General features: G+C 41.6%; 1 protein-coding gene across 2 annotated transcripts in view; it reads left to right on the forward strand.

Moving 5' to 3' along the window:
- The window catches only part of rhobtb3 (Rho related BTB domain containing 3), a 25134-nt gene that overhangs the window by 3446 nt on the left and 4868 nt on the right, over positions 1-16820 (forward strand). The window contains exons 4-11 of one of the 2 annotated variants that reach the window (XM_046029083.1): positions 2811-2968; positions 3310-3418; positions 6022-6217; positions 6371-6567; positions 11762-11871; positions 13067-13172; positions 13985-14158; positions 14554-14781. In XM_046029083.1, the coding sequence (XP_045885039.1) occupies positions 2811-2968; positions 3310-3418; positions 6022-6217; positions 6371-6567; positions 11762-11871; positions 13067-13172; positions 13985-14158; positions 14554-14720 (1217 nt within the window). In that variant the 3' untranslated portion in view covers positions 14721-14781. Of the gene's footprint in view, positions 1-2810; positions 2969-3309; positions 3419-6021; positions 6218-6370; positions 6568-11761; positions 11872-13066; positions 13173-13984; positions 14159-14553; positions 14782-16820 lie in introns of those variants that run through there. The other variant, XM_046029084.1, reaches the window with a different exon arrangement.

Here is a 16820-nt window from a genome sequence, read left to right on the forward strand (position 1 = left end):
CACACACACACACACACACACTGACCCCTTGTCAAATCCAGATGCCGTAAACAAGCTGCTCAAATGCACGAGGTTGTATTTTTAGCCTGTCTTCTCGGCATACTTTGAGATCCTGTCAGAGCTCCGCTGCAGAATGATCACAGTGTGAGTCAAGTCTTTGGCAGAAACAGCTAGAGAGAGGAGGAGGATAGGGAGTGGGTACCTGTAGACCAGAGCCTTTGTTTGTGTTTTTGTTCACAGCCGCTGTGAGTATTTTCATGCTATGCCCTCATGACTGCAGAGAATGACGGCTGAGCTCTGAGCACTTCCCGCTGCTCGACTTAAGACCACCTAAGGCACGTCTGTGGCAGAGAGCGCTGCCATACGTGCATTAATGCAGCCATTAAAGCCGCGCTGAACGCAGGGGCACAGACAGATTCATCCAAGGGCGCACACACACACACACTCACGCGCACAAACTTACCGCTGATATGCCAAGTCACTGCCTGTCAGACGCTCACACACACACTCTGCTTTTCACTCTGCCTCTCACACACATACACACACACACACACACACACACACACACACTGTCCAGCTCCATCTCTGTGTCATGCCTGTAGGTTATTAGTGGTATGATTTATCAAATGCCTCAGCACTTAGCTGCATGTCCAACTCATTCTCCTTTTCTCTCTGGCTTGCTCCTCCTTTGTGCAGCCCCCCCTCCCCCATTCAAGCTAATCCCTCCAAATTTCCTGTCTGATTCTGTGTCTTTGGTCCCCATGCACACATACCACAGCATGGCTGGTCCTAGTGCACGTGCCGTTGCAGATCTGATGTATTTGGATGATCTATCTTTTCTGTTATTGTAAAAGAATCCTTGGTTTTTTCTTTGAACATGTAAAAATTGTGGCCTGGAAGTGCAAAACACATCTGTATAAAATCAAAGAAAACCTAATGAAATTTCAGGAACCAACATCACAAAACACAACGACACATAAAATGGAAAACACATGGATACAGCTCCCTTTTAAAATCCTCATTGGCTGTCTACAAAGTCACTCTGAGACAGACAAGAAGAATTAGGACATAGGGCAAGTCCACACCATGAAAGCACATGCGACTGTGGCATCTGGTTTTTATGTTTTATCTGTGTAGATTTGTTTTCTATTTTCACATAATTTGTGTGTTTTGTCTTCTGCTTATCACACAAAGTAGCTTCGTGTGTTTTGTAGTCAATCTGACATGTTCTTGTATGATATTTTTTTTAATACATTTTGTTGTCTGGGAGCAGATTGACTCTTATTCTTTCAGATCACAACCACCTGAGTGATGTGTGTGTTTATGATGATGTACAGTATAATACGCGTTCTGCCCTGTGGTGTTAACTTGACAATGCCTCACGAGGGTTTCTGTTAAATTGAAATATTTCTTGGTTAAATTAAAGGGAGAGTAGTTGATTCTGCAGAAGGATTGTTGATATTTGAACTCAACTGCCAAAAAATAAACCCCCCCCTTCAGTGCTCCCTCAGAAGCTGCGGCCTCCAAAGTTAACCTTTTCCTGCTCATATACCTTTCTTCTCTGTTAATAATCTTCAGACCTTTTCCTCTTTGGCTGTTTTCCAACCTGTTCTCACTCCCCAACTCGTCACATATGGACGCATGGTCAAGACCCATCGGCGTCAGTTTGTAACGCACTGGGCACCCCTTTAGCGTCATAGTTCAACGCAGTGGGGAAAGCCCTGTAGCGTCAGTTTTTGACAGTAAAGGCAGGTATATGATATTTAACAGAAAAGACTGAGTAAGGAGATGGATGGAGAGCCAGAACCCAGACTTTGAACCAGAAGAGCGGTGTTCGTGTCCTGTGTGAAACAAAAAGTCAACGTAGTAAAGTGTTTTTATTGAAGTTAACAAGTTAAATTAACTGCATAAGTTACGCAAGTGACGTTAGCTTACGTGTTAACTGATGTACGTAGTTATTTTAACCCAAACCATGATCTTTTCCTAACCTTAACCAAGGAGTTTAGTTGCCTAAACCTAACCAAGTGCTTTTTGTGCCTAAACCTAACCAAATTGCAACGTTTCACAACTTTAATAACGTGCCGTTTCAAAATGGAGATGTTTTGAAATGCTAGCGTTTTATTTTGAAAGTGCAACCTGACGTTGCATATGTCTTGTTGCTAACTTTACCGGACGTTGCATATTTGTTGTTGCTAAGCGTTGCTAACTTGACTGCGGAGCCCTAAACGTCTAAAAATGATGCTAAAGGGGTACCCAGGGCGTTAACAAGCGACGCCAAAGGGCCTTGACCATGCGTCAATATGTGACGAGTCGGGACTGAGAATGTGTTGGTTTCTCAGTATCTCTCCTTTTTTTTCAGAGAACAAAACTAAAATATTCATTGAGTTTAACAAAAACCCTATTGGATCACAATCACTTACTGTCCCTTTAATTAAGAGCTGTGTGCAGATTTCTTTGTTTGACTTCTGTCTTTATGTTTATATGTTTAGATCTGTGTTTTGCTTGAAGGCACATATGGCAGTTCATTTCCTGTTAGGGTTGAATACTTTAACAAACACGAACAGTGTTACACCAACATGTTGTCATGGCCCCGTGCAGCTCATTCGGTGAAACATTTTCAGCAGTAGTTGTTCAATTCAAACTAGGTTCATGCATCCTAAGAAGCATAATGTAATACCACTGACACGTGTATATCTTCTCATGTAGCCCCTTAAACTCTGATTCACTTATATATATATATATATATATATATATATATATATTGGTTGAATGATTTAATACTAGAATTAAATTCTCCTCTCTGTGTTCAGATGAAGGTCCTCCCTGTACGTGTCCGCTGTGTGCGTCTGACTGGAGCAGCTGTGTGCCTCACAGTGAAGGTCTGCAGCTGTCCCGGGACCTGGGGGCCACCTATCTGGAGTTGCCCTCTCTCAACCACGTCTTTGTGGGTCGCTACTTCGGCAGCGTGGTACGTGGTCACATCACAACAACTTAATGAATGTATATGATACAAAGATGTGCAGAGTGAGGGTTTTTGTTGACCGTGAAAATCTATTTTAAAACTGCCCGTGTGTTTTTATACTGAAATGAAGCTGTAAGATAAATTATTAACTTTGCACACTCCTTCTTGTATTAAACCAGATGAACTCTTCATTTCAGATAGGTACAGCACTTAGTAGAGGAGACAAGGACAGGTAGCTACGTTGGTCTTCTCAGGAAGTTTTTGTCCAAAGCAAAGAATTGATGATGTAGTGCCACTATTTTTGTACCTTCTGTTTGAACTAACGGGTGTATTTCTGTATTGTTCAGCTGGAGTACTTCATGATTCAGTGTCTGAAACACAAAGCCAAAGAGAGGCCAGAGAAGAGGCGAGGAAATAAAGTGAACGAGCTTCGTCCCCCTCATTTAGAACAACCAGGTCAGAGGAATACTATGGTATCTAAAAACTCAACTTTTATTTTAAGTAGTATTTATTCGTGTCTTGTCAGTTTGTGAGTGAGCGTTGAACCCTTTTCAGCTCATTTTAAATCCATCATTAATGGCGATGATTGTTTTTATTTAGTCCTTCAATTTGCATGTTATTAAGTTATTATTGTTGCTTTAGCATGCTTTTCATGGCGTATAGGGAACATTCAGTTGGACTGACTGGATTGTTTTTTTCTTACAGCTTACATAGCCATAAAAAGAGCTGAGCATAAAGGTTTTATCCAGATCAATATCCTCTGTTCCAAACTGGAAATAAAAGGGAGACAAAGAGCTAGGTGGACTACTTTTATTCAGTGATGTTTGAATCAATTTTAGACTGAGCTCCGGAGTGTTTAGTGCCTTGTTCCGAGGCAGCTCAGTGATTGTACTTGTAGATGATTACTCATTAACCTTGTCTTTAACCAAATGTTCTTAACCAGTATAGGTACCTGAACACCACATTAACATCCCGCAGTTCATTTTTTTAGTTTGTGTATTTGTGCACATTATTTTTACATTACTAGTTTTGGAAGATTTAGTTTGGGGCTGCAACTAATGTAATTTGTAGCAGTTCTAAGCAGACTGTAAATGTATTGCATACTTAATCAAACTACAGTTAAGCCAATCAGATAATGCAAACATAAACAAGCTAATTATGAGAAATAGAGAAATTACCGTTCTGATCATGATCAAAAGAGCCTAAAACAGCAAACATTCATACTCATTGAGCAGCAGAGACAGCGCTTTTGTTATTCTAGCAAAGCTTAAAAGAAACGAGCCACGCTAGAGTGCTTGATGGTTTCATTTCTTCTGCCTTTTCTTTGTCTTAATATTATACTTTTTTAGACTGTGGCACTCTTTCTCCTAAATAGCTAAAAGCCTAATTAAATCTGCAATCGACTGCCATTCCTAACTGCCGGATGTTGCCACAAACTGAAAGCTTTCAGTGCGTTGCATTTGAAACAACATAATTAAAATTAATTTGGCTAGAAGTACGACTCCCACACCACAAACAGGTCAAGTAGAACTGCCATTTCAGTATTTTTCCATTCACAGTTCATTTTTACAAAACGAAACACCTAAAAATATTTAACACAAGCTACACTGTTTATTTGTCTTAGTGTTAAATATTTATCTGACCACTTTGCTGCTGTGTGTGTGTGTGTGTGTGTGTGTGTGTGTGTGTGTGTGTCTGATGCAATGACTGACACCTTTTAAGTCCAGCCAAAGAGCCAGCGAGTGCTGCCTGGCAGATTTATTGGTGCCTGTCCAACACTACTTAACTGTACTTATGGTGTAGCTTGCATTAAATATGACGTGCACTGATTCAGGAACAGCACAATTTTCATGGCCAAATCTGAGCTGCCATAAAAAAGGAGATGAGGTCCACAGAGTGCAGTGTGTGTTAAGCATGAATAGGAACATAATAGGACAGAGATTTGTGAAGCCCCCCCACACACACACACACACTTCCTTTCCCTTCCTGCTCAGTGCTTTGTCACTTTTATTAATCTGAATCCATGAATACGTGTGTCACAAAGCACATTTTTTTCTCTTTTTTTCCCTAACCAATATTTCTTCTTGTTGCTCGTGACATGTTTTACAATTCTGTCCTTTTTTTCACTGTCGTATTTTTCTTGTATTCAGTGTTTTTACTGTTACACTCAATTCACTGCAAATCATTTATCTGTGACGGTTGTCTTTCCAGATTTTCTTTATATCTCCTTTAAACATTAACCTTATTTAAAAGGGATAAATCTGTGTTGGGCACGGTGGTGCGGTGGTTAGCACTATCGCCTCACAGCAAGAAGGTCGTGGGTTCAAACCCCCGGCCTTTCTGTGTAGAGTTTGCATGTTCTCTCCGGGTGCTCCGGCTTCCTCCCACTATCCAAAGACATGCGGTCTAGGTAATTGGCAACCCTAAATTGTCCTTAGGTGTGAGCGTGAGTGGCCCTGCGATGGACTGGCGACCTGTCCAGGGTGTACCCCGCCTTGTGCCCAATGATTGGCTCCAGCCCCCCCGCGACCCTGTATGCAGGATAAGCGGTTGACGATGGATGAAATCTGTGTTGAACAGATGGACATGACCAATCCTCCATTTTTGCAGGTCTGTCACAAATATATCTGGAGGCATTTTTTTCTAACTTGAGCAACAGGGCAGAGCACAACATGACATTGGTCTTGCTCATCTCTCTCTTTCTTGACTAAAAGATCTCACTTCACTATTGCTGTCACTATCACTCTCTCCACATAACCCGTATACGCCCCATTGCTGAGTTGCCAAAAGTCATTCTCAAAAGAAAAGGGAAATCACTAGTAGACGGAAAAAAAGGACGGAAAAAAAATGAGTACACCATAAGTGTGATTTACAACGCTCCTGGGGTGCTTTGAACATAACACATTTCGGGGATTTTCCCTTTTATCTTTTGAAAATACGGGCAAGCTGAATTTCAGCAGTAATTCTTCATTAACACGACTCCTTCCTTCCTATCTTCCTCTCTCTCTCTCTCTCTCTCCTCTTCAACCTACGTGCTCCCTCTTCCTCCTTCCGTTCAGCACGTCTTCCCCCTATCCGAGTAGAGGAGTCCAGCTTCTCACAGGACATGCAGTGGTTGTTGGAGCGTGGCGTGCAGTTTGCCGATGTGGCTTTCTACGCCGGGGACTCTGGGAAAGAATTGGGGTGGGCGCATGCGGCTGTGCTGTGTGCTGTCAGCCCGTACTTCAGACAGCTGCTCCTGGGGCCCAAGACGAGGTAGGAGAGATATTAGCTCATTCACAGGACAGCACTTAACAAGCTATTTCATCACCTGAGCCTATAGCCAGCAGCAGCTCGGCTCTCTCTGTGAACACCTCTTTAGTGTAACTGTGAAGGATGTTGTGCTGAATTTCATCTCTGGTTGGACAGGGAACGTCCCCAGTCACGGTGCGCTTGCAGAGAGCGGGATGGAGGCCCCCATTCGCTGCTCTCCACCTGGGACGGAGGGATTATTGATGACATGCCAAGATTAGAAGGGCACCTGACAGGACGCCTCTCTCGTCTGGTAGTGAAGGACCCTCTCCTCTGTATGTGCTTGTGGGAGACTCTCATGTTTATTTACAGAGGTAAAAACCACCAGTCAGACAACACATCTTAATTCTATCATTTCCATTTACCCTTTTTAACACCCCCACCGCTTGTGAGATGCTACCACTATGTAGAACTTTGACTGACTGACTGACTCCATGAATAACGCGATTATTTTCTCAGTTCATTGATTATAATATAAATTGTCAGAAAATAGTGGAAAAATACAAAAAAAATCCCCAAATCACATTTCCCACGATGGCTGCTCTAGGAGGCTGGTTTTAGGCTGGTTGCAGCCCCAACACATAATTCCATTGCCAGATTTTTTTTGATCACCTAATCCATCAATATACTAATTGTCTCTAAATATGCATTGACTTATTAGATTCTCATCTTTTTGGTCATTGTGGTCTTTTTCAAAAGAAATGATCTGAGTACCGCACAGCAAAGTATGCAACCAAAAACCTAAAATATGACAAGGGGATGACTTAATCGGAAGTGAATTCTTTCTATATTAAAAGTTGCACCAACCTAAATCACAACACAGAAGAGCATCCCATCCCCACTAGTTGCCCAAACTGACAATTCTGGCATCAGGATCAGTTGCACAGGAAGTGCCAAAAAAGAGAGGAGACCAAAATACAAAACAGCTGCCAACATGCACTTTGTCCAGAGAAATTTGGACTCAGCAAGGATGGCTCAATCACTTTACTCCCATCACACTACATAATTATGTGCATCACACTTGAAAAAAATCAGTCTCTAGGCCAGTAAGTGCTTCAACCGCTCATTGTCCTGAAATGCATTCAGACCTAATAAAATGGTTTTGGTATTTGTTTGTTTTTTGCTGGTGTTTCAGCCTTGATGCTTCTTATTTGTTGTTGCCATACTGGACACATTACGTCATCATCTGCACATTACGAAGTTTAAATACAGCTAACAGAGCTGGACTGACATTCACAGCATGGGAACTCCATTCATTTTCCAATCATTTAGATGTGATGATTAATGTGCCCTGGCAGCAGAAGGCAGTTTGGATCCTGTGCAATGTTCCATTATGGCGAGAAACTGAAATCAGTCAAAATGAGTGCTTGACAGTAAGCAACTGTAGTATTTAAATCTAGGACCTGATCATTCATCCTGTAATACTGTGATCCCACACTGCTTTCTTAACCCATATTTGTACCTGCCTCAGGCCACTCACATTTCTCATATATCTCCACCCAGCTCTGTTTTATTAAACATTATGGACACATGGATTGGTACACTGAGCAATGTCTTGCAGAAATTGAACCTCCATGGTTTTGACTGCTAATGGGATTAGTTGATAGAATGTGACTCTGCAGGCTGTTAACAGTGTCCTCATATTTACATCAACAAATGATGAACTCTGCGATGAAACTGTCATGTAAAATTAACAGTATTTTATATTAATTTTATCTTTATGCAGACATGAAACATGCAAGCAAAACGTTTGCAGATGCAAAATGTATGAAGCCTGGTCAAACAGCCGTGTAATAGTCTCTGTGACGTCAGTGCCGTAATGAAAATCTGCAGTCTGCAGTGCTGGGCTTGCTGCATGTTAAATCGCAGCTCCTGTGCATGCCAGCGCTTCATCACAAGCTGCATGTTGTGCAGGAATCCTTATGGCGAAAGGCTTTGCTAATATCTAAATCACAGCTGCCTCTTTACACGTATGTGACGATCTGAATGAACCCGCATGTGCACCCTCTCATGTATACACTAGAGGCAAGTGCACAAACACATACGCTGAGTGTGAATGTGTGCTGGTGAGCAGAGAAGAGAAGAAGATTATAGGGTTAGACTGAGTCTCTCTGGGTGACTGTATGAATAAGAATAAGAAAGCCAGCGGTTGAAGGACAGAGGGTGCAGTATGTATTTTCACACATCATGTTTTGGGGGGTGTTTTTTGAGTAAGAGGGAGGAATATGGGAAAGTAGAGAGTGGAAAATTGTGAGTAGGTTGAAAAATGAAGGTGGACAGATGTGAGGGTGAGAGAGGGGTCGGAGTGTTTAAGGTGCCACTTCATCAGTGAGATAATGTGATGGTGAGAGAGTGTTAGGGTGGGGGAAGAACTGGTCACTAGAGCTTACTGTTAGTGTGTGTGTGTGTGTGTGTGTGTGTGTGTGTTTCATGTTTTTATATCCCACTGGGGACTTTACTAACTGATGGGGATTCGTGTCACGGTGGGGACAAAAATTGAGGTCCCCACGGGTAGAGACTGCTTTTTGAGGGTTTAGACTAGGATTAAGGGTTCAGACTACGATTGGGTTAAGGTTAGACATGTAGTTGTGATGGTTAAGGTTAGGGTGAGGGGCTGGGGAATGCACTATTAAGTGTAGATGTCCCCATGGGGTTAGTGTAACCAGCGTGTGTGTGTGGCTTGGAGCAAATAGCAGAAAGAGGAATACGTGTGCATGTGCGTACCGGGATACGAATGTCACGTTTCCATAAAACACTGCAGGGAGACGGAGTTAAGCCTTGTGTGAAAATTGACTACGTTAACCTTCAACATGGTGGGTCTGATTGTGCGTTTAAAGCAGCTGACCTCACATACAATGTGTGTGTTTCTGTATTCTCTTGAATTGGCTAATCAGATGTGAATGGGTCCGTCCTTTGACCACAGAAACATTGGGAGCACTGTGAGCCAATGTTCATTTGCAATAAATCTACAACAAGCTGTACTTTTCTTTCCTAGCGCTGGGACAGACATCTTCTGCTCACAATTCAGTTCAGCTCATTTGTCAGTTATAACTCATTTTTTTGGCTTAGCAGAACACATTTCCATAACAATATAATGCCTCTGTAAACACACAGCGTCACACTCATAGTATTATTCCACGCTCTAGGTTTTTGTCATTTGAGTGTGTGAGGACAGTCACAGAGGCCGTGACTTTGCTTGTGTGATGTTAACACTGTGCGACTCTGTCTCCTTGTTTAGTGTGCTGCTGAATAATTGAATTTGTCACTTGGTTGCTATTTTGTGTGTGTGCATGTTTAGCACATGTCTTACATGTGTATGACACATTGTGTGTTTGTTTGCGGTCATCCTGGCCTTATTTTGGGACAAATTGTAGACTACACACCAGTTATTTTTGGGACAACTTGTCTCACTAGTTTTTTTATTTAGTTTCTTTGCAACCAAGATTTTCACAAACTACACTGGTTTATGTCCTTGGGTTTGTTTGGTTTAAGATAGGTTAAGGTTTGGAGTCAGGAATGTTGTAGTTAATAATAATAATAATAATTAAGGTTAAGGAAAACCTCTAGGAAAGTAGTGTTAATCTGCACAAATTGTTCCCAAAAGTATCCTATCTCAGCCTTTGTGTTTGTGTAGGTGGGTGAGAAGAAATACACCGAACACCGAAACTTAATTGTGAGATTGTGTAGAAATTATTTAAGCCTTTTGCAGCTTTTGCTTTTTGCCTATGTATTTAATTTTATCCTGTTCCTTTCCGTCCCACATATGAAAACATCCACCAGTGTATCCAGTTCTGTGTTTTTGCTGTCTCGCTGCATCGTATGTCAGCAGCACAGCTCCTGAGCTAATCTCTCACTCTGCCTATGAGGTGTCTGCGCCGTGCAGTGTTATTATCCGGCACTGTATGTTGAGGTAATCCCTCTATCAGCCCAAATACCATCATTATGAACTAATGATGAGCTAAATCCTGCCCAGTCCAGGTCCCTTCTTCCCTCGACAGTCTGTTTATGTCCCAGTGCACCACCTCAATCAAGCTGCAGGGCTGTGCAGGCTTTATAAAGGAGCATAACACTGAAGTGAATAAATGCAATGTAAATGTTTTCCAAATGATAAAGCAGGGTAAGGAGTTTTATTTTGGGTTTTTTTGTGTCACAAGGTTATCTTTACATAACAGTGCTGACAGATTTCACATCCTTTGATGGCAACTTACTATATATCACGGCCCACATGTCTATTTCCCTGTTTATCTACTGTATAGCAATAATTTTATGCCATGCTAGCAGCGTGGCTCTGCTATGCTCTGGATGGCAATGTCAAACTCCGCCTCTTGATCCGTTGATTGGTCGCCCCCTTTGGTCCAGAGTGAAATATCTTGACAACTGTTGGATGGATTGTTATGAAATTTTGTGCAGACAGTCATGGTCCCCAGAGGATGAATCCTACTCACTGCGGTGATACCCTAACTTGTCCTTTTGCGCCACTGTCAGGTTCACATTTGTGTTATTTAGTCTCAACAATTGTTGAATTGTAATCACTTAATCCACACGATCCCTTAATTTATCACCATTATGCATCGTAAGGTCAAAATTTCACTTTGGTTCTTGACCAAATACCTATAAAACTAATATCATAATGTTTGGTACTTGGATGGCAATAGTTTCCACTTTTCCAATGTACTTTTTCTTTGCCATTATACACAGGCAGGAGTGAAATCTTACACAGACACAATAGATTATCCAGTTTAGTTTGTTGTTTATTGCAGTAGCGAGTAGTTGTACGAAAAGATACATACCTGTTTGTTTCCAATTCTACTGTTGCAAGTTGTAGCTATGGTGAGAACTGTGTGAGCTCCCCCTACCTGTGCCTACCTTTTCCTGTCACCTATGCCCCTAAATATACAACCCTGTGTTACTAATGACTGCCACCAAGTGTCTGAAATACAAAATCATATGACATGCCAACAACAAACAACAAACATAAATGCTCCTACAGTACTAATTAGCAAACACGCTAAAATAAGATAGTGACTATGGTAAATGTTAAAACTGCTTCGCATCAGTATGTTAGCATTGTCATTGTGATGTTAGCATCAGTTTTTAGCTCAAAACACTGCTGTGCCTAAATACAGCCTCACAGAGACTCTAGACTCTTGTTAACTGTGTAAAAAAAAACTGACCTCAGTTAAATTTAAGTTAAATAAAAAACATTAACCAATTGACTTGGAGGCAGATTTATTATTGCCACTGGTATGTTTTGCAAAGGTCCTTGGGTCACTGTTTCTGACATCTGTAGAAGCTGGACTGGGTGTCCCACCCATAACCACGATGGATTATATAAGCACACACATTTTAGAACAAGCCAACTTTGTCAAAAACAGGTACAGGGTGTTCAGAGTAAGGTACGTGGGTGGTCAGACCACATTGCCAGCTATAAAACAGTTTGCCTGTGTGTTTCTGTAAACTGTACTATTGTGGGTCCACAGAATCATTGTGTTTGTGGATGTTTTGTAGGAGCGTGGGAGTGGGACCACCTTCAGGAGGCCCTGGAGGAGAAGCTGAAGAATTCACTAGCTGTGGCTCAGCTTATGGAGCGCATACGATCCCTCATTGGCAGAGACAGGGTGAGGTCTTAAAACTTCAAAGTTTTCTCTAATATACACCAACACAAATCACATCATCTTGTTTAAGACTATAACAGCCCTCCCCAACAAAAGAGGTTAAATATCTATAATGTGTCACATCTACTCTTTGAGGGTTTTAAACACATTTTTGTAGTTGCTGACTATCAACACCTTAATTAGCAAGAACTTGTTTAGAAACCATGAAATCCAAAATTAAAACTGCAGCGTCACATCTGTAGTGTATTGTGCCTATATAGAAAACATGAGGTGGCTCCATGTAATAGGCAGCAGACTCTAACATTTAGACGTCAGAAGATATGACATGTCTGCGTCTGACAAGCCTTTGGCACCATGCATGGTCTACCAGCCCATCTGGATAGAACTAGGTCTTCTACCTGAGGCCATGTTGAGATGATCTGACACACCAAGAGACGGCTGGGCCACTTTAACACGATGAGACGCCCTAATGTCCTGTCAGGATTTGATCTCGTCCTCTACACCTCCGGGGCGTCTCCCTCCGCAAGACTGGCTGAAATTTGCTTTCCGCGAGCTTTCCATTGATTTACAAAATCAAAGCGACTTGATTCTGTCGCTGCCTCTACTGAAGTCTCTGTGTTTGCTGAACGCTCCCTCTGCAGTAGAGCAGCGCAAAAATATGGAGTTCTCTGTGCTTCATTTGACTGAGAAAGGTCACGCAATGGTAATGGGATGCCTTGACAACTCTCATTTGCGGACTTCACAAAACCATGTGTGCAAAAAGACACACTGACAGCCTCACTACTGATTTCACCTGCTGTGCAGTGTAGTATACTGTAAACACATGTATTGCATTATGCATCCTTTAAATGCTGCAAACAAGCGGGAATGTGTTAATAAATAGACAGTTTGGACGACCCTCTGGTTCTCAGTCTGTTTCCATTTTAGCCAGTTCTATCATGTCGTTCTTGGCATTGCAGTTCAAGTATGTTTGGGTAGCGCTAAGCAAGACTGGCAGCGAGGCCATTTGTATTCCACAGGAGAGGTGAGATAGATGCTCAGAATGGCAATCATGCTGGTAACTAGTACCCGACATCCAGCAGAGGAATGTGAACTCTCTCTGTCCGTTTCTTTTATCTTCTTCTCTCTGTGTGTGTGTGTGTGTGTGTGTGTGTGTGTGTGTGTGTGTGTGTGTGTGTGTGTGTGTGTGTGTGTGTAGGGTCCCAGGGACACCCCCAGTGCGCGGGCAGCTCAGCTCGGCCCCCAGACTCTTGTCAACCTCTTCAATTCTCCTCTTTACTCTGATGTCATCTTCATGGTGCAAGGTGGGTCCATGCTGATCTGTTCGACGTACACACATTTACATGCGCCGTCACACTGCACGGGATGGTCACATTTTATTAGCCGTGATTGAATTATGATCTCAGTACCGGAGCCTGGTCGTCCATTTAGAGACAAAATAGGATGAAAGGGTCCGAGGGACGGCTGCTTTCCGGTCCTGTCATGTTTCATCTCTACCATGAGCTGCTTTTAGCCAATTCTCTATTAAAGGATCAAATTGAGAAATCCAGAAATAATGCCCCAAAGCCTCTCCTCAATCAATATTTATCTCATAAAAACTGCAGTGAGCTTTTCTCGTCTTTCCACCTCTGCGCTGTGAGATCAGCTCTTGGAGGTCACAGAGAAAATGTCTTTGTCTTTACGCAAACATACTGATGGAGTGTGGTGAAAGCTGTCACTGGGTGTTAATGGCACTTAATGACAGCGATTATGTCAGGATTTGTGCCTCAGACTTTACATGTCATTTGTTTCCTGTTCATTTAAATGGCCCATTATGACAGATCATCATTCGCAACATGCCAAACTGAATTAGGCTTGGCATGTACACTGACGCAAAAGAGACATGTGAGTGATATTAGGAGTGTTTGCGTGAAATTATGAAAAATGTGTACGTGTTTGTGATAGTCTCCAAACGTTTTTACGTCAAAGACGCATTATGTTAATATCAGTCAAGATTCAATACAATTAATTATAAAGAGTTTATGCTCTCAGTTTATAGCTCTTTGGTCCTAGATGGTAATCTCAAATCCTAAACTTAGATGTTGATTCTGCATGCCTGTGTGTGTCTGTGTTTAAGGGAGTGTATTGCCAGCCCACCGGGCAGTGCTGGTGGCACGCTGTGACGTCATGGCGGCCATGTTCAGTGGGAAGTATGCAGAGGCCCGGAGCCGAGTGGTGCCCATCCACGGTGTCTCCTCAGATACCTTCCTGTCTTTCCTGGAGTACCTCTACACTGACTCCTGCTGTCCTGGTGAGTTTAATGCACAGAACCCAGAAGTGTACTCAAGTGTACCACTGTGACCACTACTGTATACAATAAGATTAATGACTAAGTGGCAACTAAAACTGCAACGCCAATGGGAGGCCTAAATATAGTTAGAAAATGGCCCGTCCTTCCTCTTTGTCTTGTGGACTAATTAAACCCTGTAGCAGATTTTGTGTGGTGGTGAGATTGATTGCACTAGCAAAGCCTCAGTCAGTATGTTAATCATTCACCCGCCTATAACGAGCCTACTTCTTTGGGCTGTTGCTGTAAATAAAATGCTTAGTTTAATAAGTAAAATAGTTGGTTGGTTGATTTGTGACTGAGATGAAAGACGTGTTAGATTCCATAGATCTGACCAACTAAATAACAGTCTTTTACAGAAGGACAATGGACCTTTGATGGCATTTTAATGTACCGCAGAAATAAGCACCATCGTCAAATTGGAAAACACTTGAGAGGTACAGTAGTGTTTTACTCTAGGCCTCGCTCACGAAACGCAGCCCAAAACAAAAGCGCAGATGACAAGTCCCATCAGCCATCTGTGTGACTGCGACATGCTGCCAGTGTCAGTCTCAGGAGGCTTGCGGAGAACAGCAGTGAGCTTAAAATTAAATTAGATTTAGTGATGACAAAATCAACCCGTGGTATCACCGCTTCATCTGCTTTTAATGGCGCCAGCTCATGGCCCCAGACGTGTTGTTGTTGTTGTTTTCCTCTGTCACTATCTGTGACATTGTGCACTGCATTTTCAAAGTAATAAGTGCAGATAATTCTCTCTGGTGAAGGCAGATGAGCTACAGTACATTACATACAAGTGTTTCTACACCCTTGAAGTTACATTAAGCAAACAGAGAATCAAGTGATTCCCTGTAACGTAAAAGCTTAGCATGTACTGTTGATTCCACTGTAGATCAACTCTCAGCTTGCAGCTTTGCGTAGCCTTCAACCACTTTTAGCCTGTTGTTTTGGTTTTCAGTCTGGTTTAGTCCAAAATAGCTGGGAGTCGAGGTAAAAGACTGCTGAACACAGTCAAACATTTAGAAAGAGAGCCTTATGTGTTTTTCAGGATTAAGTGGACCAAACAGTACCAAAAGTGCCAGTGAATATTGGTTTTACAGGTGGCCAAAGGGACTGCAATGTATGGTTCATGTTGCTGTGTGTCTGCTAACAGGTTAGCCAAAACAACTGGATAAACTGATATTTCAAATGTTCTTGCTGTTTATTTTTGAGTGTTTCTGCCCCCTAGTGGTAAAATATAACTTACTGCAGCTTTGAATGGCAAGCTTATGCAGTTGTGTCAAAAGGGGTTTTGGTGTGTGTGTGTGTGTGTGTGTGTGTGTGTGTGTGTGTGTGTGTGTGTGTGTGTGTGTGTGTGTGTGTGTGTGTGTGTGTGTGTGTGTGTGTGTGTGTGTACTTTTTCATGACATCCAGGGTGACATCACAAGTAACTGCAGTCCCTCCTGAATCAAGCATTTCAAATGCAGATGATTGCAGAAAGCACAACAAACAATATGTTATGTCCCTTAATAGATAAAGCCATATAACTGAGACGTACAGAACGAGTTAATTACAACATGGGCTGTCATCTTCCTTCCCATTATTGTTATATAACAAACATGCTGAATAGACTATTTAAAGTTTCAGAACAATCCTTTCTGGTTAACCATCTACTGTGCGCTGGCAATCCTCTATATTTTGTAGCGCATGTTTTGATGGAAAAAAAAGCATGCAGTTTCCAGAGATATAGCTTCAAGTTGAGTCATGGAACAGGAAATTAAAGCCATGAAAAATCTCCAGAGGCTGCAGCCGCTGCACTGTTATGTAAGACCTCAGCACTCAAGGTTAAAGCAAGGTAACTCCACCACTGGCAACAAAACCAATGGCGTGAAATTAAAGGAGGAGCATTTCATTCAGATACATATTGTATACTGTATGATATTACAATACATTGTTATATGTTTAGGCGAATGTACAGCTGAACGGAACAAACCTCTGTGTGCTGCTCAGCTGATCCTGTCCGAGAGGCATGCAGGGAATCAGTGGTTTTATGGGAGGAAGTGAAGGAAGACAGGAATCAAGTTACCTCAGGAGCAATTGGATTTGACATTCGGACATTACATAATAGGATTGCCATTACATGTTTGACATTTGTCGCAGGTGTGTATGTAAGGATGAGATTAGACAGCTTGGGGGGAAAAAACAATTATTTCTTTGTCATATTCAATGTGATTTGACTGCTGCGCTCTAGTCCATGTGTTGATAATGTGTGGTTTCATTAAGAAATTTCCATGAAATGTACAGTACAGTAGGACTCCATTTTTTGGACAATGAGAGAAATACAAAGCCATAAATACAATTTATGGATTCTTGGTTTGTGATTAAGTGTGATTTGGTTCATAAATTTGTATATATAGCTATCTATATCTATATATATCTATATCTATATCTATATATATCTATATATCTATCTCTATATATCTATATCTATATATATCTATATATATATATATATATATATCTATATAGATCTATATCTATATATATCTATATATATATATATATCTATATATATCTATATCTATATATATCTATATATATCTATATCTATATATATCTATATATATATATGTATATGCATATGTATATA

Source organism: Micropterus dolomieu, linkage group LG18, assembly GCF_021292245.1.
Source record: "Micropterus dolomieu isolate WLL.071019.BEF.003 ecotype Adirondacks linkage group LG18, ASM2129224v1, whole genome shotgun sequence".
Lineage (NCBI taxonomy): Eukaryota > Metazoa > Chordata > Actinopteri > Centrarchiformes > Centrarchidae > Micropterus > Micropterus dolomieu.